Source organism: Vidua chalybeata, chromosome 4 (assembly GCF_026979565.1).
Source record: "Vidua chalybeata isolate OUT-0048 chromosome 4, bVidCha1 merged haplotype, whole genome shotgun sequence".
Classification (NCBI taxonomy): domain Eukaryota; kingdom Metazoa; phylum Chordata; class Aves; order Passeriformes; family Viduidae; genus Vidua; species Vidua chalybeata.
The window spans coordinates 29659745-29686790 of record NC_071533.1 but is presented as its reverse complement, the minus strand read 5'-3'; the positions used below and the strand labels follow the sequence as shown (position 1 = coordinate 29686790).

Here is a 27046-nt window from a genome sequence, read left to right as displayed (position 1 = left end):
AGTAAGGGTAATAGGTAATGGGCAATGGTAAGGGAAGAATCCTCTAGAAAAGAAGGTGCAGTGGAAGTGAGCAATTGAAGGAGAAGAAAAAAGGAAGAGAAATTAGAGCAAGTTTTTACGAGCTAAGCCCTGTAAGCGCTGCTAAAGATCTGTCATCTTTGCTTTGTACAGCTGCTTGGGCAGCAAAAGCATTTGGCTACATTGCTACAGATTTTGCTGGAAAAAAAACCCAAAACAAGTATTTTCCAGCTGGCTTTGCTCTAGTGTTGCCAGCTACACAGCTAACACGATTGCTAGCACAGAGAAGAAATAGCAGCATGCTGGCAGAGACAACAGCAGTAGAAATGCCCCTTGTAGCAGCTTAGTCCCATCTATTTTTCCTCCTGCAGAAAAGACTGCAATTAGTTCTCCAGCTGGTCCTCTCATCCCAGACCCCAATGAAAACACTATCAGTTCAAAGGGGGAGGTAAGAAGGACTGGTCTGCAGTGGCCTGGAGTACTAAGGAATATGCTAACCAACAATCATGTCTCCTTCAAGTGGCTCATAGTTTCATACAAACTTTTCAGTTTTGTCCATGACCTCTGCAGATACCTCTTATGAAACACAGAGGAAATCCTTTCTACACCCGAAGTTTACACTCAGTTCATACTCTAAGCTAAAGTCAATTAAAATTGGGATTCATCTGCCTGTATAATTAGAGGCACATGAGCCTGGAACCAGCAGTTATCTTTGCATCCAGAAGAGAAACAGCAACCCATTCCCATGAAGTAATACCCCACCAGATACCACATTAAAAATTTGTTTTGCTATCATGTAGAAAAGAAAAAGTATTACCTTGAGACTTGGGGGGCTTCTAAATTTTATTTAAGCTTATATATACTGTTATCACATTAAACATTAAAGACTATCTGTTCAGAAATTTTACTTTTAGTCCTGCACAAGTTTTAGAGGCAAAAATCCAAATAGCCAAAAGTAGGCCTGGCTACAGATGATAATTCATTACATATTAAACAGAGGAAAAACATAAAGAAGAAAGAGACAAACACCAGGCAAGTCTCCAAAAAGCAAAGGTTAGATAACTCTTATTACAGCAGCAGAAACCTTTATTTGATTTTCATCAACAACCCCATTCAAGAATCTACACAAGAGATGAATGATGGAAACAAAGTCCAAGACCAATACAAGACGCTGAAAGAACCTGGAAGATCAGTATTCCCATTAGAAGTTACAAGCTAATCATGGGAAAAAGCCCAAGATTCATTAAATGAGCAAGATGCCAGATTCCATCCAAGTTTTGGAAGAAACATCCAGTTTCAGCACATACTTCACAATAATCATTAAGATCTGCCACAAACCACATGCCCATATTTGTGTCAAGAATAAACTGATTATAAAAGCTTCTTTTAGCAGATAATTTAATTTCTTAACTGCTAGAAATGCTCTACATTCACAGATTGTCATCTGTCAGACTAATATTAAAAATTCCTCCACATTAGTGTAGGAGTTTCACATTTTTTCAGCTAGCTATCACTTAAGGTTTCTCTGTGCAAGCATGAACTCCACCTACTCCCTTAAAACTCAATGGGAAAAGACAATTACGAAGACAGATGTTTTTAAAATCACAAAGATAACTTGAGCTGTTTCAGCAGCTATGTTTCAGGGAATTATTAAACCATTTAATATTGGTTTTCCAAAGGATCAAATTGTTTTAACTTTGCAAATGTAGAACAAGCAATGTAGAAAAAAGACAGCTACTATACTCTGTAAGCAACATGCACCTTGTCTCTCTTTGCAGCAAACAGCTTTACTACTGGCAAAAGAAAGTGCCAGTGTTACATAAACTTCTAAACCATGGAATCATAACAACCCAGATATCTCATGATTGCCTCTCTTGCTCAGCATCTCCATAAGAACATAAGAATACAAATTAATCATATTAGTAGGAAAATTCTGATCAAAAAAGTACTTAGAGATCAAATCTCAATGCTTAAATATGCTACAGAAAAATAATTTACTCACATTCAATGTGCACAAGTGAAGTAATGTGCCCTAATCTACTTATTCCCAGGCACATTCCCCAAAGACATCTTGTAATTGAAATTATGTAACACCCTGGAGAACTTTGATGACATTTCATTAGGTGAAAAATTAAAACTAAAATGCATCTTCTCTACAAAGCAAAATTGTCAGTTCTTGAGTTTAACCATCAACTAGAGGCTAACATTTAAGAAACAATAAAGAACTACAGTAATTTCAATAATTTCCTACAGTTTTAAGTGAATCACAGAAGCTTTCAACACAAAGAGCATGTAATGTATTGTTAACTACAATGTTTATAAAACTAGCTGCTAACTAGAAGATACCCTGCACGAGTCAATTAGGCTTATCTTCATCTCTGCCACTGTATTTTTTTAACACTATGAAAGCCTTACATGAAGTTCCAATGATTTCAAACTCAGGTCAGCAAATGCATCTCCAAGTTGCCTTTGGGTATGTACCATCTGGAAGAGCTGCGTGGACAGCGTCTGTGCCAGTCTCAAGATATTTTCATATTTTTTTTTGTTGTCTCTCAATATATCTATTTGAGCTTCTAGTTCCAGGTCCACTGTTCTTGAGCCACGACCCAGTTTTTCAGAGATGATCTGACGTGTACACTGCAGAAAAAAAATTAAATTATAAAGATTCAAGTATATTCAAGACAACAGAGCATACACCCATTTTCAGCTTCAAGGGACATATAATTACACACAATTCTTTCACAACCACCCCTCCCAATATAAGTTTGCACAACAAACTGAAAAAACAACACAGTCTTCAGAAGTTTATCAGGACTCAGCAAGAACAGCTGGACAAGTCTCAACTCCTACTAAGATGAATATTCAAGTTAGCAAATCAAGAGCATAACTAATTGTTTCTCAAGTAAAAGAACACTTATCTTTTTATAGGTTTGGTGAATCTCATTAAGTTAAAAGAAGCATTTTAGCCCATTGCATTTAAGTCACTTAATAGGAGCATTACTATTCTGCATAAAAACGTCTAGTTAGTAATCTTTTGGGCTTTGTCTACCAATTATCTGATCTGAACATCCATGTTAAATTTTCCAGAAATGTTAGTTTTGAGGGTTTTTTTAGGGGGCAAGTAAGAAGGTGGTGGTTTTCAGCACGTTTTTTTAAAGCTGATTAGGAAACTGGGAACTCCTACTGAGAAATATGCAAAAGTATTAAAATGCACTTATTATTTACACATCTATAAAATGGAGATGATTTACTCAGAAAAACTATTTTTTTCTGTCATAAGTCAAATTCTCAGTAGGCTTGCAGTTCATTAACACACTGAGCAGGAAATGTGCTCTTACGCAGCTGTAGACACTCTCACCCAGCCTATGGCTGTGACAGAGCAGGCTGCTACCACATTCCACTGAGCTGCGACACCTTCTCTGCCAGAGATTCGAGCCCAGCTTGGCAGTGAGCCTCCCAAGAAGCACACTGGGGTTTCCCTTGACTGAGACATGGGAGAAGACATTTGCAAAGCAGATGTGTAGCAAAGCTATACAGTTTCTCTATGGAAAGCAGAATTATTTACTGCTCTAGTAAGTTACTTGAAGTTAATCTGTGGTCACAAGGCGTGAATGGATAACCAACTTAGAAATATGAAAAATTACTGCTAGCAACAAAAGGTACAAGGAAATTAAGCTGGTAATCAAGGCCACGACTGCTCTGAAAGGACTTAACCTAAGTACAGAGCTGCTATTTTAAATTATTTTTTGGTGAGATAATGCCCAAACTTATCTTGTAACATAGTCCCAAAATATACCACAGCCTTGGATCTCCCAGGGTTTCCCAATTCAAGGACTTTAGTTTAATACCATCTTTACTCATGTCCAAAGGAGATGCACATTCAACCTGCTAGAACTTCCATGTCCTTTCTTAATGTAATAGAAGAACACAGAAGAGACTCAAGTATGATCAAGGAGATCAAGTTGGTCATGACCCATAAGGTTTAGGTCAGAAGACACAGACTATTTGGGCTACTTTGTTAGATTGAAGTAAGTCACAAGAAAAAGCACAGCTAATCTAGGTGATGTTTGTCTGCTAAGCATCAGAAATTTGGGAGAGCATAACAAATCATAACAGAGGATACAACTTTACTACCAAAGACTCCAAGAGAAATTGCAAAATACAGCTCTGAGTGTGCTCAGAGCATAAATGAGCCTTTCATTAGGAACTATGGAAGCGATGGTCAAATTTTGGCTATCTTCCAAAAGAGCTGACGTGCACACACACAAACCCCCATAGAAATGCAAGAGAAAAATCTAAATCATGGAAAGCAAAATTTTTGAAAGCAAGAATAAATTACAAATGTAGGAATTATTTTCAGCCAAGGGGTATTTGCTTCATAAGTCACAGCAAAACACCTAAAAAAGCCCAGCAATGACAAGTGAGGAAAAACCAGTAATTGGAAAGACTTAGATTGCATACTTTGTTAACTTAGATGCAGCAAAAGCTAAAGAAAATGCCCTAATCTATTTTGATTTACTCCAGTTCTAAGTGGACTAGTACAAGCATACAAGTTGCTCTGTATTATCACTAGCAAAGAAAATTCCACACATTAATTCCATTGTACTTTGTTCTAAGAGTATCTATAAAGGAAACTGTCATAGAAAAGACCATGCAACTCAAAAAGAAGTCATCCAATGCAAAGCTTAAGAAAAACAACTCAGAGTAAAAAAAGGTTACCAGAATACATTTAAGAGAAATATATTTGAACTTGTATATGCCAAAGATGAACAGAGGCATTTCTGGACATAAAATAAATGTTCTATTAGCCCAGTGTTAGAGAGGTTTGTAAAACAGATTTGCCTTTCCCCCCCCTCAAAGTTTAAGAAGTTGTATGAAAAACAAAAAGACAAGCTTGTTAGAATTGCTGAAAGTCAAGAAGACTCTTGACTTTCTTGGGCCTAAATGTTTCTGCTAGACTGAAAACCTCTTTCTCATTCAAAGGAGAAAGCACGGAGAGAAGAAAGAACAGAACAAGATCTTGCCACTAGACTATGGAAAGAAGGGCAATTTCTCTTCACACTAACTCATGATTACTAGGGAGCATTTGACTGGAGAATGTGAAGGGCAATGGTAGTTACAAAGGCATTTACAGATGGGAATGACTTCTGAACACATTCAGTAATTTAGCTTTCTCAACCCCTGATACAGACACCGTGGTATAAGAACTACGCATGTCAGATTCCTAAAGAACTTCCTAACAGCAAATTTCACCACTAAATCCCCTTGTAGATTAATGTCTGGTACAATAATACCAGGGATTTTAAATTCAGAGGGATTCAAGTACTGACATTTACTCCTGTCCTTTATTTCTGCATCTTCAAACTTATGAACAATTAGCTATTATGAGATAAGGAGGACACTTCTTCCCATGATCTTCCTGATGGGAACCAAAGCAAGCCAATATGTCTGCAAATTTAAATATTGTCCTTAACCATATCAAATATGCTTTTTGTATTAAGCCCACAACACAAATATATGACATCTCCAAGTACAGTTGCACAATACTCTATCAACTCAAAATGAATTTGTAAGTTCTCAGAATGATCTTATGTCTCAAAAAAAAGAGTGAACAGCAAGTGAATATGGAACTCTAGAAAGATCATAACTGACACATCTCCTTTGGCATGTTTGGGAATAGATAAAAGTAAACATGTTGTTTTCTGAAAATGCTAGTCTTTGTTTGCTATGTCATTACTGGTGTGATTCTGGATTTCAGCAAAGGGGAGGCTTAAGCCATAAAAGAAAACAAAAAATCTAAACTTTGCAGACACTACAGCCAAAGAAATAGTGTTCTAAACAGAGATCCAAGACCCCTTTCCCCAACATTTTTCACTTGTCCTCTGGCTGTTGGTTCATGCCAGTGAGTTTGAGACATTGTGAGTTTTTGTGGGTTTGTTTTCTAAATCAAGGTACCAAAAATACAGAATAAGGCCAAGTCCTGTCCTATTTCGTTGTGGTATAGGAGATTTGATCCCAAGAGTCAATGTTTTAAAGAGACAAGAGAATTTTAAAGAACAGCTTCAGCTGAATAGTACATGTTCTGATTGTACCACAGTGCACTCCAAAGTAGCTGACAAAATCACACAATGGGTCAGGTCGGAAAGGACCACAGTGGGTCCCCTGGTTCAACATCTCTGCTCAAGCAAGTCCATCCCAGAGCACATTGCACAGGATTGTATCCAGAGGGTTCTTGAGTATCTCCAGTGAGGGAGACTCCACAACCTCTCTGGGCAACCTTTTACAGGGCTCGGTCACCTGCACAGTAAAGTTCTTCCTCATGTTCAGGTGGAACTTCCTGTGCATCAGGTTCTGCCCACTGCCTCTTGTCCTGTTGCTTGGCACCACTGGGAAGAACCTGCATCCATCCTCTTGATACCCTCCCCTCAGACACTTTATAGGCATTCATGAGGTCCCCTCTAAGTCATCTCTTCTCCAGGGTGAACAGGCCCAGTTCCCTCAGCCTTTCCTCATACAAAAGCTGCTCCAGTCCCTTCACCATCTTTGCTGCTCTCCACTGGACCAGCTCCAGAAGGTCCATATCTCTCTTGTCCTGAGGAGCCCAGGACTGGACACAGCACTCCAGATGTGCCTCACCAGGACTGAACAGCAGGGTAGGATCATCTCCCTCAACCTGCTGGCAATGTTCTTCCTAAGGCACCCCAGGATACCATTGGACTGCAACTTCTGCAGTTGCTGCAATATTTAGATGACAAGTAGCAAATCTAAAAGACATTTAATTAGACATAAAAAAATTAAAAATAAACTTCTGATTCTATCAGAAAGACAGCAAAAGCATCTACTAGGGATAGAATGTCTCCATCCCTGCTTCTCATCCTTACTGAGGAGGATGTTCTTTCTTATCTGGATCTAAAGAACACTGGAGGGATTCAGACTTTCCTTGCCATAGATTGTTAATTTCTTCATGGTTTGATGTAGACCTCACTGATGCACCTGTCCACAACTCTATTATTTAAGCTGTAGGTATAACAAGAAGCTATTTTTCAAAACGGGTCTTTCTTTAAACTTTTGACAGGAATGCATTCCAGTAACAATTGTTCCTTACCTTATAGGTTTTTAATGAGAGTCACTTCTAGAAAACTGGTGTGCTTTAAGCACCTTTTCATTATTCTTATGTTACCCTTTTAATTTCATCAAATCTGAACTGATCATGAAGAATAAGCACATAAAACACACACAAACAGAAGCAACTATTACAACACTAAGAAAAAAACATCAGCCAAGATGAAACAGAACCATCAGAATAGCAATTAACAAGTTTTGAACTTCTAGATACTCCTGATTTTTTTCACATCACCTAAAATCTTATTTTATCAGCAGTCAACTCAAAACCAGCAAAAAAAACTTAATTCCAAACTTTAGTGCTGTAATCTCTACATTTGGAATGATGAAGGGAACTTTAGAAATGGAACATTCTTTACCTTGCTAAATCAGTAATACCTATTAAAGATTTTCCACATTACACCAGGGATTTAACAAAGAATGTTACACTTGGAAGAAAACTAAGCCTTTCCTATACATTCTTGCTTATGTTCACTGCCACAACAGCTTACTTTCATACAGCTCTATTCCTACCTAGTAGCAAACTCATTTACAGAATACATACATACACACACACACACAAAGCTGCATACCTTGTAAGTGTTTAAGCTCCACTTTCTCACCAATTCCAGTTTCTCCATCGCTGGATTCTTTACTTCATCTGCTAACACAACAGGTCCACTCTTCTGCTGAGCTCTGCCCCCTGTGTCAGACACAAAGCAAATATTCAAGGCCTTGGGTCTGGGGTTTTTGTTTCTTAGCTTGTTTTAAGGGATTAGTAGCAGGTATGGAAGATTTGTGCAATTGCACATCCAAAAGCAGAGCAAGGTGACAGAATGAACTTAAGATGAATAAGCAGGTTTTTAAAAGCAGTTCCAGAAAGACTTACTTTAAAACTGATATAAAATGTATATATCACTATTTCAAGAAGTAATAGGCTGAATTAAGCACACTGAAAGCTTAAAACAGCTTTTGAGACAGGTTTATCCTTATTATTTTTGAGACATTTATATCTATGTTTAAAAACTCCAACAGTTGAACACTCTTTTGCATTTAGTCAATCTAAAAGTCTGTTTACAACCTGAAGACCATTAAACAACCATTACTGGCATACTGTTGTCATTAAGAACAGTTTTTTAATCTTTTCCAATGAAAGTCATTCTTTCCAGAAGATGTGTTCAGCCAATATTTAATTTATTTCAGTTTTATTAGCTCATTATATTAGGAACAATTAATTCTACAAACTAGCAAAGAAGAAATTTAAAGCAACTAATTAAAATACCTAAGGCCAATCATCACACACAAACTGCCATTACTCAGCATTTTCAAGCTAGTATGCGATATCACATGGATTCCATGTTTCAGTTTTGCAAAATTCCTAGTGTCCTAAATATTAAAAACTGCTAAGTATCGTCACTTTTTAAGCAACATTTTTATTTATTCATGTCCACATTGATTTTAACTACTCCTGACTGATCCCTACTGTTACTTACAGTCACCTTAGTCTTGCCAAGTTATTTATGCAAGCAAGAGTTTGGAAAAAAGTCTATACAGATGCCTCAAGATACTCCTTTAGCATCAAGTTCTACTGTGTTTGTACATCTTCAACATGCTGTGCAAACATTAAGTAATTAACCCTCTCAACACATTTATGAGGTAACTGAGTTAAGTTTTCTCCTTTTATGCAGAAGTAAGCAGACTAAGATATTAAGTAATTTGCCCATAGGCACAAAATGAGTCAAGTGGCAAAGCTGAGTTTGAGTGTTGTGCATTCCTAATGGCTGCCCCCATAGTCTACTGGAATATGCTAAAAATGCTAAAAGTTTCAGCTTTAACCTAAATAAAAGATTTTGGTCACTCTTATTTTATCTACTGCTAGTTATTATTAATATTAGCTATAATTTTAATTTTACAGAGTAAAAGCAGCTTAGAGAGAGGAAAGCAGAGGTTAATTTGTAAACTGTTGAAGTAAAAGCCACCAAAATCCCACAGAAATTTCATTTCCAACTAAGAGTACATCAAATAATTAGAAACATGGAAGGGTTAGTACAGTCTCAGCAGAGACAAGGGCGTTATCCATTCAGTGCTTTAATACCTGTGGGAATAATTAAATCACAACCTTGTCCAGCCAGTCTGCTAGCTGCTGCACTGCTAGGAGATATAACAGATGATTTGGGTGATGCTGAGGAACCTGAAAATGGGACATTTAACAATGAAAATACATAATCTTTTCTTCAAAGTGAATGTGCACTCTTACAGAGACACATTTTCAAAACAAAGAAGCATTTGCTTCAGCAACTATAAAAGTATTCACAGAAACGTTGTTGGAATTTCTGATGGAAATGTTTTTTAAGAGGTGCATCTCTCCATGTGAACTACTCCAAGTTTTCTTAGATTTAATCTTTTTCTCTAGGTCATGATGACCATTCTTTTTTTCTGTAAGATCAAAATACAACTGAAGGGCTCATCAGTGAAGTACAGACCAAAACCAGAAAACTCCATGGAAGATTGTTATATAACAATACGTAACAATAAGTAGCTGAAACACTCTCTTGCAGGTGTAGGTAGAATTCACTCTGCACTGCCACTGAATAGTACTTAAAGCATTAAGAGGTGAAGTAAGCCCTGAAATCTCTGCCAATTTCAGATACACTTTATTGACATCGGCTTTTAAGTCTGTGTAAACATGCAGCAATAAGCTATCCTGAAGATCATACAAGTTATTAGCTGTGAAAGAGTGTAAACTCATTCCCAAATGAAATTTTATAGCACTTGCTTTTTCTCTTAAAAAAACAAACAAAAGACAAACAAAAAAACCCAAACCAAAACAAAAAGCAACCAACTTTAAATGACCTACACTGTGTGTGTTCTCTAAGCTGTTTTAGGATTATGCTCATTATGCTTTTCAGAGCTTTGCCACTCTTTCATAACAGATAAATCTGAACCAGCATCCTTATGGAATTTTCAGGATTTAAAAAAGAAGTAAGATCTTCCTCTGTAATGATGAATGACCACCATACTGCGGAGGAACTTTAATTGCTTTTGCTGAGAAATTCCAGTATACTTCAGGGCTAACAGTGTGCTGAGGGGAAAGAAAATTAAACCTAAACTTTGCAGTTTCAACAAAATTTAGTTATCAGTAACACCAAAACATCACTGAAAGTAATTGGATCAACAATCAGCTTTAAAACACTCCACAGAGCACTGCTAACATGGGGTAAATAAATGCAATGATTTGGATCCAACTGCAGAGAAAAGATGAGACAAAGATAGCTCACTTGCTGTGTCCTTCTGTAGATATACGTTGCATAAGAGCTGCAACTGAATTCATCCAGGCATAAAAGTTTGACTGCAAGATCTTGCCTGAATCATTTCAGCAAGCGAGCCAAGACAAGCAGTTAAAAAAATCCTTATCATTTGACAAAGTATTAACACAGCCTTATGCATGCTTCAGCATTCAACATCCCTCAAATCCTAAAAGCCCTTCCTCTCCAGTACGGTCTACTTTGCATTCAAAAACGAAGCCCTAATAAGGACACCCAAACAGAAGAGAGAATTTTTAGAAATAGGGCAATCATTCAACTTTTGTCCATGGTTTCATAGAAAGCCCTAGCTTTTACCACTTCTCTCTATCTGATTTTGTTAGAACATCAGGAAATATCCCAAGAAATACCCTTGCTGAAAATCTGTGATAGCCAAAGTGTCCAAAGCTCCTAATTTGTGTGCAGAAATTTCCACAGAACATTTGCATTTCAAACACATTAGTGTTTGTTGAAACATCTTCAGACACTTTTCCCTTACAGGCTAATACACTTAACAGCTGCAACAGTTATCCTAGTAATAGAATACAAAAAGGCAGGAATAGTGAGCAGTTTGCCATCTGCTCCAGTTTTTAGCTAGATATTTTGCTATTTTCAAAGACATAAAGAAACACAGCATTCACTTTGTAATATATGTAAAGTACAACATGTAAATCAACTGTTTTCATAAGCCAAGAATTTTACCAAACAGGAAATGAAGCAAAATGTAAATTAATTAAATGACTACAAAGAGACTTATTTTCATAGCTGCATAACTGAGATAATTTCAAATCTTTCAAATGCAGAAACTGTCAAAGGTACATAATTTACTGAATACCATTTACCCATATAATGTAATGGTATTCTATTGCTTTTAGACAGGAAATAGTGACATTATTGGCTTGTCTATCACTTTGCATTTTTCATTGTTTAATACCACTTAGGTTCTATAAGGCATGCATTAATACGACAAGAAGAATCCCACTTTTTAATCTACTCTCGCTCAGTGAAGTGTGTTTAACAAATAAATAACTCTCCAGTTATGTTTCAAATCAGAACAATAACTTCAAAACGTGAAGAAAACTTCAACACAATGTAATAGTAAAATTCTTCAGCCTGACACCAGTTCAAGGTGCCCAAGGCCTTCCCTTCCCATAAGTGCAAACCAATTCAGCTCTAAGTAGTTTCCTCCAGTCTCTTGACAGATACTACAAGTATAGCATATATTCTCTATCTTAACAATCCAGCTACAAAAGAAGATAAACTGGTTGTTGGTAATGCAAATCTCAAATGTGTACATTCATCCAAACTGCTCAAAGCAGCTACAGAACATTGTGTTTCTGACCATGTAAGATTATGGTTTTTAAAACAAAAGGTTTTAAATTGAGAAATACAAAAAAACCCCACTTACCTTTACTTGGAAACTGTCCTGCCTCAACAACTCCCTCTTTGGCACCATCAAAGCCATGAGATATTATTTTGGTTTCAGAAAGTCCAAGTCCAACTGGTAATGAACATTTCAAGTCCTGGAAAATATATGAATAAAAAGAAAAACTTAAAGACAAAAAAAAAAAAAAAAAAAAGCAGCAATGTAAGCGACTCTAAAGTATTATAATACAGTTTCAGCAGCTCTCAGACAAGCAATTCTGCCTTTAGCCTAAAAAGTCCTTGCTGGTGTCACTGCTTTCTACTGGTATGCACAAATAAAATACAAATGAATGAGAAACACTGTAAGTATATTCTGAGTATTTATTCTAGATACTTTTGTTATATGGATAACGAAGTAGAATGCCATGTCTTAGAGAAGCAGTTACCAAAAATGTGGCCAGAAGCATCATGTGGTCTGAAGCTGGTTCAAGCAAGCATGTCAGTTTAATAAAGTATCCAGTTAAAAAGTGACAGGGGTGCAGAATGATATAAGATTATTAAGCAGAAAACACCTTACAAACCAAAAATATGGAAGCAACTATCATAATGTTGAAGATTAAAAAAAAAAAAAATCACTAAGCAAGGAATAGCCTAAAAATTCATAGCATCCTTATTTCTTACAAATAGCACATTAAATCTGTTCAATATTTTATATGGGAGAGACATCCAGAAAGGCATCACTTAAAACAGCTTCCTTCTGAGCACCTATTCTGTTGTTTGCTTTTGAAACTCCTTCATTTAAAATTGCCTGAGATCACCTTGTTTAACTTTTGAGGGCTAGATCAACTATTTCAACCAGCTCTCAAGTAATCAAAGTCTTCACTGAAACCCAGCACAGGCTTAAGAAAGACTCCACACACCACAGCTCACATACCATCCTACTGCCCATTTTTGCTGTCTTATTTACCTCTGCAAAAAGCTCCCCACATTTCCTGGACTATATTGCCAGTGATCTAATTGAAGTTTAAGCCTCTGGTGTTATGGAATTAGACATAATACTTTTAAAAAGTTCAGGTTTTAAAGCAATTTAAAACCATTAATTCATGCAAGTAAAAAGTGAGTGAAAAAGTACTATAAAAGTGAAAGCAAAAAGGTAAAATACAGTTACAAAAAAATAAAAGCATCAAGAAATCAGTAAACTGTCAGTGTCTGAAGTCAGGCACTGCATCCCCTCTGCTTTCATACAGAGGTAAAAAAATGGGTAAGTATAGAGGACCACTAGAGAAAAGCTATATATCACTTTAAGACATCTGTGTCTAGACACATGTAGTAACTGCTTATGATCCATGCAATGCTTCTAATTACAAAGAAATCATAACTTTTACAATCTAATTCATGTTTGACCTGTAACTGTAGTCGCTCAATCCACAAACCAGAAGCAAGGTAGCGCATAAGAATGGTACTGATACTGCCTAGAGGCTCAGATTGTCAAGAAGTAATTTTGGATCACATCCCCCCGGATTTATTTAGATGTCTTCAGTTTAGTACAAACCTCTGGGAAGAAGAAAAAAGGAAGAACTACAAATATATGAACTCCAGCAAATTAATATTGCCATGTGAATTCCAGAAATTTCACTGACATCAAAAACCCAGCATGTTACTGCAAAGAGTAACCAATTCCTACAGCCAAACATTCACTTACATGAACAGGCTATGTGATAATAGATCATGCCATATTTGTGTACTGAAGCATCATACAAAAAAGAAAAAGAAGAAAAAGAAACAGCATGAAAAATAAATAGTAGTCATATGCAGAACGTGATCTCCCAAATTAAGCATATCAGAACTTTGGATACATACTGTTTTCAGTCTTCATAACTGAATTAACATTAGTGCTTCCATTTAAGTACTTGCAGTTGGTAGTATGCTGGAAAACCTTTGCTTCAACTCAGTTTAGCTAATAGAGTCCATTTAACTCAAAATGTAGCAAGTCACTAGAAGCTGAAAAAGCAGAGAGACTTGAAAAAGGATAACCAGATTGCAGAGAAGATGCACTGATTTCAAAAAAGGACATGGCATGAATTATTTTTTTCCTGAAGGCACCCTGGCGTGTTGTGTAGTTTTCAGAAATATCTAAACCTGAAATCAAACAAATGTAGACAGCTAACCTGCTTAAACAGGTTCGCAATAGGAATCTAAGCAATCATCTGTATTTAAGGTTAAAATGCAGAACATCTGCTTTGTAAAACATCTTTGTAAACATCTGCTTTCTTGTATCTAAACCTAAGCAACTTCACTACTTCTGTACACTCAATGTAATTCTAATCTGAAATTAAACACAAGCTGAACAAACTACAGAATTAAATAAATCAAAATACTACAAATGCATCCATCTCTTAAACAAAAACTTGGTATTTGGAATATGAAAATGTTAAAGATCTACAATTGTGCATATATATACCAGACTTTTTTACACTAATATATATACATACGTATATGTATACAAACATATACTTGTTCGAAGACATCTACTTTTTTTCCACTGTCAAAAAGGCAAAGTTCAATTTAAAGAAAGGCAAAGTTCAATTCAAACCCCTTTTTTAACACCTATAAACCAGTTCAAATATATCTTTGTGAAAAATGATACTCTTGCATATGAATTAAAAAGAAAACTTTACCGTTTGTTGATTTACACATGACTAGAATTGACAAAAAGTCAGTGCTTATCAAAACAATACCTTTTTGTTGTTTACAAACATGCAAGTTACTGTTCAGGGGAGACACATTGCTGTATGTAAACAAAAAGTTTTAATGTCATTCTTGCAACTGATTGTGCTTGCTTTTTTTTTCTTTACACAAGTGTAGATAAATAAAAAAGCCAGCAGAAAAAAAACCTGACTAAACAGTTTATCCCTTCAATAACTTACAAAGAGGGTTAATTTAGAAACACTGCACAAAACGTCACACTTAAAGGAAGGTATGAGTGTATTTAATGTTTGAATGTTAAGAAGGCAACATAAATAGCTTTTGTTTTTGTTCCCACTAAATGTAAGTTTGGCTCTTACAAGATAGGAAGTGAGAACAGACTCCCAGAAAAATGCTTCATTAATAATTTTGATTTGTATGAGGCTAAAACCATGTTTATGCAATTACCACCTAGCAGAAGCATTTTAATTCTGTAAGTTCACTGAGACCCAGAGCTAGAAGTATAAAAAAAACCACAACTCAGAAGATTCCCAAGTTAAAAGGTTGCATTACCTACTCCATTCTCAGACATCTAGCAAGAAGCAAAAGCATGAAATACAGCTAAACAGAATAAGTGCACTAGCTTAATTAGGTCTAGTCAAGACAGTTCAAACCTATACATCATAGAACATTTAAGCCACTTTAACCATTTGTTAAGAATCCCATTTTAATGACTTCAAATCACTATATTAAACTAAATATATTTTAGTCAAGTTAACCTTATTTACACAACTCTATTATACAGATCATCTGATGAACCAGTACGGATTTTTGACATAGCAGTCCTGTTGAGACAGCAGACACAGCAAAGAAGTAGTTCAGAATGCATGTTCATGAAGGAATGTTGGCTGAATTACGAGACTATTTCCAAAATTATACTTCCCAATCATGCTATCCATAATAATCTAAAATGAAGAGGGGAAAGACAAGAACCGTATTGTTTCTCCAACAGCAGAAACCAACCCAGCCAAAACTTAATTTATAGAAACTTACTTAACTAAGGAGCAACTAAGGAAACAACACTATTAATTTCTTAGTTATATTAGTCCATTAGTAATGCATCACTAAGCATTAAATTCTGCTTAGTACTAACAGGAGGTTTGACAGATACAGTTTTACTTGCCTTTAATACCTTGCATTAAGATATTCTTAAAATCTCACACCAATGGCTAGTTAAACAGTGGAACAACTAATATCAGACCAATCATATGCTTGCTTGTTTTTAATGGTGGATGACATTTTAAATAAAACTACTCAAGCTGACTTCAGGAAAAATTTACAACATATCTATCTGGTTGTAAAGTTCACAGTTTAAAGTGTGATTACAAGCCCTATGGAACAAAAGGTTATGCAGATAGACATAACGGCTATTCAGTAAGATACATGGGCTCTGAACTTTAACTTCTTATCAAAATCACGTGCAAGTAGAGCTCCTTGTACATATTCAGCATTTTCTTCTTCTCTTTGCCCCATTACATCACTCAGTTCCTGTTCTCCATTAATTGAGCCACTAGATCCTCAAATCAGTATAAATTCAACATAAATAAATGGGAGAAGACCTGAAGGCTTTAATCTTTGATGAAGTGGCAAATAACAGACTAACACATTTCTTCTATTCTCCAATACACTGCTCTTCAACCAGAAGACCCTTTCTACTACATCCTTTTTATTTACCTAATGTCATACTACAATCCAGTTTTAGTTTCCCTCCCACTCTCATCATTAACATGCATATTTTTGGTTTTTCAGACTGTATGAAGAACATTTGACTTTTTTATCTCCTCAAAGCAGTTTTCTAGAACAGACACAGTTCTAGACTGACACGGTTCTAGAGTGACATGGCTGTAGAAATATATTTTAAATCAGTTCTACATTAATTAAACTAGAATTACCCTAAGTAAAAATCTAACTATGTCAGTCAACATAGCAAAACCCTAAGATATTAACTCAGACATTTCAGGCAGAATACAAGTGACAAGGTTGGCTTTTTTTTTCAGAAGGTAAAAATCAAAAGAGAATTGACCTTATCTATTTGTACAGCCTAGCAGTAAAATTACAGAACAATACAGTGAACACATGCACTCAGATTCATCAGATTCCAGACCTTATTTCATAATTCTAGTAAGACAAATTGAAGATTCACAAAAAATTTCATTATCCTTTTGCATCCTGAAGTTTATTACTGGTTTTATATGCATGCTTAACTATGGTTTGTTCCCATGAAAGTACAATAAGAACCAGGAGAAAAGGCAGTATCAAAAATGAAATGAAACAAATTCTGGCTCAAACATGAGAATATCATGTAGATTTTGTGCAATAGTTTAAACATAACAAATTGCTTACAGCTGCTTGAATATCTTTACAGGCAGATCAGACTGGTTTCTGAAAAAATTAGTTTATTCCTACGCAGCTCTCACTCTATATGGCACGTTCTTGCATACAGGAGTAACAGCAATAATGTACCTTCCCCACTCCTTCCTACCGTCCACAGTCCCCCTAGTCACACTAAAACACCACTGTGCTAATCACATCGTTACAACAGCATGGGAGGAAAACAGCTCTAGAAGTCAGGGATAAGTGAAGTAAAACAAGTGAATAATATAAACCAGACAGACTTTTTGTACGTTGGGCTTTCTTATACAAAGTAATAAGAAAAACTTTTGATCAGGAAATGCTGAAGTGTTCTAACAAATACCCAAACAAAATCGAACAGTTCCATAAATCAAGTTCCTAAAGCTCAACTGAGATCCAGCAGAGTTTGGAGAGTTTAAAAGCACCATGTCAAGCTTTTCTGTACTGAAAGAACGTTAGATATTCAATCCAATGACGACTGAAGTTACAGCTTTTTTTAGTAAAAGAGTTTCCAGACATCATATGGGCAGGACAAAACTTGTCTGAATTCCATGGGCATGACTTATTAGAGAATTAGAATGTACCAGCATATTTCTGACTGAGATTTTACAGTTAGGAAAACATTTAAGTTACCTTTTAAATATGCTTTATACCAAGAAGATGCACCAATTGCTGCCATGTCACATTCCCACAAAAATGGAACTAACATACTTCCTTCTGAAATGCCATTATGACAATCTATGCTGTCTGATGTTCTGCAAAACGAATCACATCTTTCTTTAAAGGAGCAACCCTACTTGTCATTTCCAGGTAAATACATTTGCTCTGCACTGCCTCACAAAATTAAATATTTCTCATGCTTGAATGCATATTAATACTGCATTTGGTGAAATACAAATGTGCATTTTCATGCCTGAGCAGCTTATGGATGAGGTCTGATGGAAGTGCCAAACAGAACATGACTCTAGAGGAAAGTGCAGCATTGTAATTAAAGAATTATAAAGAAAAGTTGTACAAATACCTCTTCTCTCAAAAACATGCCATCAAAGCTGCTCAAGCCTTGGTGGTGTAGAAGACTAAAAAACTACAGAACTAGTATTATTGTGTTCTTTACATTTGAATTGTACAATTAATATTTCTCTGATCATACAAATAAGGAAGCAGGAAATTAAAATAACTTTGTTCCCCAGCTTCCCAAGCAGGTGCAATCAAAATCAGCACACTTGAGTGCTCAAACTCTACTGTGGTCACATACTCTTACTGAGCATTGTGGTAACAGTACAAATTAGAGTGGTCAGGGTTTCTTGCCCCTTTCTTAAGTGACTGCATAAAAACCAGTACTTGGCTTGTCATTTTCATAAGCTGTAGGAAAAAAGACCCCAAAAGTTTTGTGGTGCAATGCATATTGCTTTAGGTTAAAGCAAAAAATTACCTGGCAAGGAAAAAAAGAGAAAGCATGGCATTAAGCATTAGAAATAACAAACATGAAGCAAGATGAATAAAAGCTAAATATTAGAATTTGAGACTAACAGATTAGTAAACAGACCTAGATGTTATTTCCAAGAAATTTGTTTTGTTTATAAGAAGCCTTGATTATCACATATTCTGACTTCAGGTCACACATGCAGGTGTGAACTTGTACAAGACAGTTCAAAAAAATAATTGAAGTGCACTTCTTCATTGATCTCAGAATAAGCACTGCAAAAATAATTACAGCAAGTTGAAATATGCTTGCAGAGTACAGGTTTTTCTGCAATTTGACCAAAGATTTGACCCATTTTTGTCAAAGCAGAAGTTTCAAAATATAGTTGACTCCAAGCCAGCAAAACTATTAGCATGCAGGAAAAATCTACTCCAACTTTCACATATGGCCACAGACAAAAACCACCAAAATTCCAGCTTTACATTTTGCCTGAGCAAGGGCCCTAATGCAGTCCCCAAGAGTGCAAGTTCCATTTGCTGTACATAAATACATGCACTGCACTGGAGAAGAATCACTATGGAAGGAAAAGGTAACTTAGACAGCAGTCAAGTCACAGCGGCAGCAAGGACGTCAAGTTTCAAATTACTTAGGTCTGCTTCCCTGCTTTGAGGTGAACCCAAATTCCTTACCACTTCAAGATGCATTTCCCAAGCTTGTCTCTCTAAACATGCATCTTCATATAAATGTAGTTTTAACTTTATTTCATTAAGCACTCTACTAATTTTTACATTATGTCACTGGTAGATCTTAGTTGAACAACAAATCTTATGAAGGTTGCCCCCCTCTAATCAGCATTTTAGTAAAACAGAATAAAATGTTGAAGTTCTGCTGAGTATTTCTTTTAAGAATAGTTCTGCATTGCAAGTCAGTATGGAACTGTTAAAACCTAACAGCTGTCTTTAAAACCTAAGCCTCAGCAGATATCAAATAAACGTGGACAATTCCAAACGAAAATCCAAATAAAAGGAGCCCGACGCCAAATTCCACACGCTGTGCCCTAGCGCCCTCTACTGGACGCCCGGGCACGCGCAAAACTGATCTCCCGCCTGTACCGAGCCGAGGGGGAAGAGCTCGGCTTCTGCCCCTACGAACGTGCCTTTTACACAAAAAAAGATCATTGCAATATGCAACCGCACTGTGTTACATCAACTCTTAGAATAATCTATGAGCTTCTAAGGCGTTTTTTCAGTAAATCTCCAGAAAACTATGTCAAGTGAAGACTGCTATGCATCAAATTCTAACTTCAGCATTTCTGATAATGGTACCGTAACAGACAGCAAAGAAAATTCTGACCCTGTTAAAGCTGCGTTCATGAGAATCTTCCAGCTGTCCATTGCTAGTCACAGGAATTTCTGCCGCTGAATTTTTGGGAGATTCTTGAGCCATTGCACTTCCCTGTAAAAAGAAACAGGTTAGAGTTTGCCTTACATTTCCAGTAAGTAATCCATATGAAAATATTTGATGTATGGGTTTCATAACAGTTCATTTTATTTCAAACTCCAACTGGAAATACTCTGATATACTCTGTCTGCATATGTTTATTTAATCACATCATTGAATCACAATAATACTCTAGCACAGCTCAGTCAGAAGTAATTTAAAGTTTCCAGATCTAAGAGTAAAGGAAAACAAAAATTTAACCCATTGGCATTGGGGGAGTAAGACACAAATGATGCATGGGCTCAGACAAATGTTTTATGTGCACACTTGAGCCTTAGAGTAGTTTCTGTATCTCAAATTATAATGAGCTTGGGTAAAAAAATTGTACTAGCAATTCATAAACAATAATACTAGAGAAGAGCAATATGTTTAATCATGTGTTACAAGAAAAGCAATGATTCCAAACTTTAAAATAGTTTCAGTTGCTTCTTACTTAATCATAATATAGTGCCACCTTCTGACTAAACTGTTGGTATGCAATTCTCATTAAATCAACAGCAGCAAACGTGAAGTGAAATGCAGAAGCGCAAAAAGAATTCAAAAGTACCAAGAGAATTCAGGATTCAAAGTTAGTTTCAAATGCAGCTTCATCATGAACAGTAGCAGCAGCTGTGTTTCAAGTACACTGCTTTCAAGTAGAACCTAAGGTATAGCCTTGAAGAGACATTCCCAGAAGAACTGCACATCATTTACAAGCACCTGAAGAGAGAATGGAAGCTTAACACCCCAAAATTAGGAGGAAGTGAAAATTTCATCCCTTTCAAAAAGCTACTCCTAACTCTGCAAGGCAGCTTCATCAGTCATCTAAAGAGTAAACAGCAGAAAAATCAACACACAACTGAGGCAGTGTTTGCTCACTTACATAAAAGTTGTCTGAAGTCCTCAAACCAGCCCGTACACTTGTGCTAGACTGGCAAGACAAGGTGTACCATCTACAGGTACTTGAGAATAGGTACCCTTATACCCTTAAAGCTCTTAACTCATCAAACTGAACCAGCTCTTTTCAGCCCAAGGGTCAGGAAGAGGCACAGCCTGAGATCAGGATCTGAAGTACCATCAGCTTCTCCAACCACACCTGAAGCTTTACAGAGTATCATTATAACACAAAGATTTTACTGGTACTTACTGAGCATCACTTGCATAATTCTTAACTGGAACATCTTCTGTCGCACCTCATTACTAATATTGCTTCCACTTTCACATATGGCCACTTCATTTACATTTGTGAGTCTGATTTCCTTTATTAGTCTTGAGGCTTCTCAAGACTTTTTCTAACTAGTCACTGTCTATGGGCTCCAATAAATGTGCTTCTACTGAAGCACACAAAAAGGTCTATGCTTATTTTATGAGTACTTTTAAAACAGTAATCTGTTTCATTTCATAGAATATAGACTATCTCAAGTTGTAAGGGATCCATAAAGATCATCAAGTCCAATTCCTTGCTCCTCACAGAGAGTTGCTATACAACATCATTAGACTAGATGCCCTAGTTACCTGCCACATCACATTTTGATTTGGGAAATCTGTCGAATAGCTCAAGTTTCTTAAGCTTGCTCTAAATCTCATATATGCTTAATTAAGCTCTAAGACTGCTAGGAACTACACTTCTACTTGAAATGGTCAAGTGAGGTATTTTTCAAAAGGCTTGGCCTGTCACAGCTACTTGCACAATACAGAAGCATTAGCATAGGCCACGTCCAGTTAACAGCTACTTTTGTTCTTTTTTCTGCAAATTATCAGATAACACAGTGCAAAGGGAAAGTCCTCTTCTGTCAAGGGGCACTTTGCTAGGGATCACAAACAGAACTGCATCTCTAATTAAAGGAAAAACACCTTGACTTCGGTGCTTCTCAACAAGAATCTCAAATAATTTTGCAAATATTGACATTGATATATTTTTATGCTTTTATTCAGAGATACACATGTTCAAAGCATATGCACACATCTCAAATACATACATTAGGAAACAAAAATTCATCATCTTCTCTGGACAACTAGAAGCAATTCACCTATCTTTTTGGCATTCCTACTTGAGTCAGACCTATGTATCTAGTTCAGAGAAGGCAAAAAATTACTTGTTAATGTCAGTTCCATGCTACGTTTGAACTACAACAATTTCCCACTGCTGAAAAGGGGATATTTCACCACTCTACTTTCCATTCTCTACTGTGAACCACACAGTGCCTCACTTCCCCAACACTCACCTGACTACAGTCACCACACACAACTCACTAGCCTGGCAATAGGCCTTTTCACCAGGTTAATTTTCCAGCTTCAGTGAGTTGAATCAGTTTGCAATGAGGTCAGACAATCATTTAAGCCATGAAATGAGCAGCTGAAAAGGGGAAGCGGGATAAACTGCTAATTTAACTCGGACATAACAAGAAACCACCATCTCTATTTTAGTTAACAATTTAAGCTTGCATTGCTGTCAAGAACCAGTCCTTGCCCTTTTCCCCCCAGCTCTTCCCCCCAGCAGCTTTCACCATCCCTTCACCTCCTTCTGAGCCAGAACAATGTATTTGTACAGCAAACAAGATTCCGGAAACACAGCAGATCAAAAGAAAGTGACCTGTGCTCAAAAAGAGGATGGGTAATATTTCCACTCCCATCAAGTCTCCAAAGCAGGCACACCTCCAACACTTGCAACTATTAAACAGAGCAGGTAGTAATGCAGTGAAGAAACCACTGAGAATGAAGGACTGGCCACAGCATCAGCAGTGCAGTATCTCAAAAATACTTACTCTGACTGTAGGCTACTGCCAGATCCAGCAGCCGTTTCTCTTTACCTTTGGATGTGTGTTCCTGTAACTTCACACAACCATGGTAAGGTTATTGACCTAAGAGAAAACTAAACAACCAAGCCAAAGCAGCATTTCTGCTGAAATAGGGAGTATGATTGCTCAATCAAGTGTCTCTTCGGCAAGTGTAGCCCACAGCTGTCTTAAACTAAGCATACAAAGAAATTGATTCCTCAGAAGAAAATTTATCATATGTATAAACAACCTACTATAAATCTAAGTAAGTTCCTACATTTGTATTGATGTATTAGACATGAATGACATAAGCTCTAGAGGAAAACATTGCATTTCAGATGCATGTTTTATTTTGAAAAAATAGAATCGTCCTTCAGTAACAATCTGTATTTTCTTTGTACATCTGTGTTTACAAATATCAGATCTGGAAATAAGCTAAAGACAATCTTTAATATTCTGTTTTTACTGAAAGTTTAAAAACAATTCACTGTCACTGAAACTCCAATCATGATAAAGTCTGCATTACTTTTTTTCATTTTTACTCTAGAACAGTCAGGAAAATGTTGACTCTATCTTTCTGAAAGAAACACACCTGATTAGCTAAATAATATTGGGAACATTAAGAATTTGTTCATAATTCAAATCTGTCACAGACTTCTCCATAGAGAAGGTGAAAACTGTATCTGCTCTCAGGGAAAAAAAAAAGATTCAATTCTTCAGCAGTAGATAGGATACCTTGTTATAGTAAGGTTACACAAAGATTGATGCCTTTGAATACCAGCCCTTTCTTCCTGCAATGCTCACACATTTCAGATTCTACCATGCCTAAATCTATTCAAATTACAAAACAAATACTGTAGCACAGCAACAGGCTACTGGCTGAAATAATCCTTTGCTATGAATTAATTAACTTCTTAATGGTGTTCCAAAACCAACCCCACCCATTCAAGATGCTGTGCATGAACTCATATCCCCATACTAACAACACTGTGCTATGTACAGCAGAATTTTTGGGAATCTGAAACTTGTTAGGATTGGTTGATTTTACACTAATATAACTATCACCCAATCACCTCACAGCCAGACTGGATCTCTTCTGCAGATGGATGAGACTCATCAAGTGTTGTGGATTCACTGCTGTGTTCTGACATACCTGAAAACCAAACAGGTTTGGCATGCATTAATTGAAGTGAAAGAAGCTGGATGTTGCACCTCACAGAAACCAAAGCAGGCTTTCAGAAAACGCTTCTTTTACAAGTTCTACTAAAGCAAAGTGAAAATTCCTTCTTTTGATGGTGACCAGGCCTTCAGCTCTCCAAAAATCTAAGAGGGATTAGGAATACAGTCTAGTGTAAGCTTCCACTGCCAAAGCAACCTTTCCTCACAGACAACTAAACTTGCAACATAAAACCGTGGAAGTCAAACAAGGCTCTTCAGGTGACATACATCCTGCCACTTGCAACAGTACACTGACTCTATCCTACCATTGCAAAGATCACCATTTTGTTAAGGCATAAGATTTATCCAATATTTATCCAACACTGCAAGATTACATTAATGCAAAGCCACTGAAACTTATTAAGCTATTAAGTCTGTTGTGTTTACTAGAACAGAATCTCTTTCATTTTAGCCTCAAAAAGATCTCAGCTACAGAAGCAAAGAAAGTTTTTAACACTGAGAACAGGCGAAAGAAATCAACTCTGTGAATATAGTGATCGTGAAAGATGAATTACATAACGCAATTTTATCTTAAGTAAGGAAAGCATCTAAATTTGATTCCAAATAGCTGGTAACTACAGGTGATACCACAATTCACTCAGCTGTTTGAGAGAAGGAGACAACCAATCATTAAAAATTAATTAATCTGCCAGTATTGCATACAATCACACATGACTTCAGTTCATTAAATCTTGCACCATTTCATACATGTTCAGACACATACCAGATTAAGAAAATTTATAAAGAGATTACTATTTGTGTTTGTAGTGTATTTCAAATTCTTGAGCCTATAAAACATTCTACTTAAAGCAAATAATTAATAAGGTAAGCAGCTCACATAGCAAGGGAAATAAAATAAGGACACAAAGGCTGAGAAACTGAATTACCTAGATCATCTAGATCATATTACACTGGATAACCTATTACTTTATTTTGGAAAACCAAATACATAAAATAAGATATTTTCTCCAGAAAAACAGTTCATTCAGGGCTACCACTGAATGAAATTGGATTTTTCTAGGATCAGTATAAAATTTCCTTTGAAGTAATTAAGAAATAAGTTTAACATCCTTATATAGCTTTCTTAATTTTTCGAATTTCTTTTGAACGTGGAAAACTGTACAGCAGAGATGCTGTTTGCCCACATGGTCCTGTCCAAACTCTGCTTGTGGCTGAAAACAACCTCTGTGCTAAACAGCTTATTTCTGAGTAGCTAAAACAATTACATTATAGAATAGGACAATAAGTGTTATTTCCTTGCTCTACTTGTTAAACAGAAAGCTAAATTCATCTCATGGTAGAGCCTTCATTACGACAATCTGTTCTTCAGTTCTACCACATCAGTGTTCCTGGAGTTATATTTGTTCATCACATACAAGCCTATGTACCATGATAACACTGTTCTAAACTATGAACTACTACAGGCAAAAACTTTTTTGATAGATTTAAGAACCTAGGGGCAAGAACAATCTCACAAATCCATATAGAAGACACTGCAAAAAGGCAAATAATTAAATTTTTAAAACCCAAATTAATTCACCATTTGTGTTAGACCACCCCTCCATGATTAATATTTTGTAGTATTCTTTTCCTACAAGTAGTGCTAACAGTTTCAACACAGTTCTGCAGGATCATAGTGATCAATTTTAAAACATGAGAAGGCAAAAAAATGTAGATTAAAGGTGGCTTTCATAAAAAGTTCAAATGAACATTCAAATTTAACTACAGAATTTCCTGATTACTGCTTCTACAGCAAAAAAAATGGGGATGTAAACATCAAATACTGGGTGCAAGGATGAAAACTTTCTACACCTTCACCAAGATTCAGAAGTGAAGACACTCATGTGAAATTGTTGTAATCACAACATCTACATACATCTATCATTTAAGGTTCCACTACAGAAATGCATACAGACTTTAGCATCTCTGTAGTTCTTGCAGGTGCCAGACAAAGGGCTGCTCTTTATAAGAAGCTGCTAATCCCCAGTACAGCATGGATTGCGTTATCCAAGGCTTGGTTTGTTTCTTCACTAAAGCAGCCACAACTTTAGAACACATTAGGGGACTGGTGTACCAGGGCATTTGCTACCATCTGCTGCAATAGAACAACTCAAAGAGATTTTAACTTGGAAAAAAAATGCTTGATCCATATTCTGACAAGAGCTGAAACCCCATCCACATCACTCCTGCCCTTCTGGGTTCTCTTTTACCCCACTGTACCAATTCTGCAAAACCACACAAATACTGCATCACAAGATGCAGAACAGAAGACACAGGACTAGACTAAGAATCATTCCCCCCATGGTGAAGCTACCTTAAATGCATATCGGATTACAGCCTCAGTAATTTCAAGTTCTGCTCATCATAAATAAAACCACATGATTTTTGACCCCTGGGGATTTAAATATCACTTCTCAAACTGGCAAAGTAAAAAGCAAAACAAAGCAAGAACGTAAGCTTCCTCTAGGATAGAGACATAAAGAGACATTTAACCATTTATAATTAATGGTTATGAGAGTATACTTATGTACTTTTCATTAAAAAGGCAAATTCATATTTGCTTATTCATGAAAATATGAAGTAAATGTCATCAACAATAAGTTAATTTTGAATAAGAAGTATATTCTTCACATACTTACATCGCTTAGGTAAATGATTGATGGTCTCAGAAATAAGAAACATGGGATTCTTAACAATCAGATCTGCTTTTCTAAGCAAGATGCACTGGTTCCTTCACTTACTCTTCTCCTAAAATAATTGCCAATAAGGCAACAGAAAGACATCTTCTGTCTAAAATGAAATTTATTACATACTTTTATTGTTGTCTTACTACTTAACTACAAAAAGAATGTAAATTTTTGCAACACTGCAGAAAATACCAATGCTGGTAGAAAAACAACCATTTTAATGACAATTTCAATTTCTAAATAAGAACACTTTCATTAATTCTTGTCAAGATAGAGATTAACCACTTTTTACAAAAAGATGTAAAGAATTGTATTAAACACTTCCTGCTGAAATCACACCATAGTTTCCTCTTAATGCTCTTGAATTCCCTGGCTGCTCCACTTGCAAGATCTAATTATGCTTGGGAGTTAGAAGACATGACGGAGACGAAGACTGGAGAACAGGGCTGCTGCTGACTTTCGCACTCCCCATGCTACATCACCCCAGCCCTAAACACTTTAATGCTCTGCTCATCTTCAGATTAGCTACACCATGGGCTCCCATTATGGTTTCAACATCTACCAAATCAGAAAAAAGCA

The 27046-nt window shown here is 36.3% G+C and overlaps 1 protein-coding gene across 9 annotated transcripts in view; it reads right to left on the bottom strand.

The window, feature by feature from the left end:
* Window positions 1-27046, bottom strand: part of ARFIP1 (ADP ribosylation factor interacting protein 1) — a 40627-nt gene that overhangs the window by 12517 nt on the left and 1064 nt on the right. Inside the window, exons 2-8 of one of the 9 annotated variants that reach the window (XM_053940987.1) lie at window positions 26420-26528; window positions 23636-23715; window positions 19660-19761; window positions 11830-11944; window positions 9215-9310; window positions 7713-7822; window positions 2434-2655 (exon numbers count right to left, since the gene is read on the bottom strand). In XM_053940987.1, coding sequence (XP_053796962.1) covers window positions 2434-2655; window positions 7713-7822; window positions 9215-9310; window positions 11830-11944; window positions 19660-19761; window positions 23636-23715; window positions 26420-26462 — 768 coding nt within the window. In that variant the 5' untranslated portion in view covers window positions 26463-26528. Of the gene's footprint in view, window positions 1-2433; window positions 2656-7712; window positions 7823-9214; window positions 9311-11829; window positions 11945-13190; window positions 13315-19659; window positions 19762-20353; window positions 20506-22010; window positions 22050-23635; window positions 23716-26419; window positions 26529-27046 lie in introns of those variants that run through there. The other 8 variants (XM_053940988.1, XM_053940990.1, XM_053940989.1 and 5 more) reach the window with 8 other exon arrangements.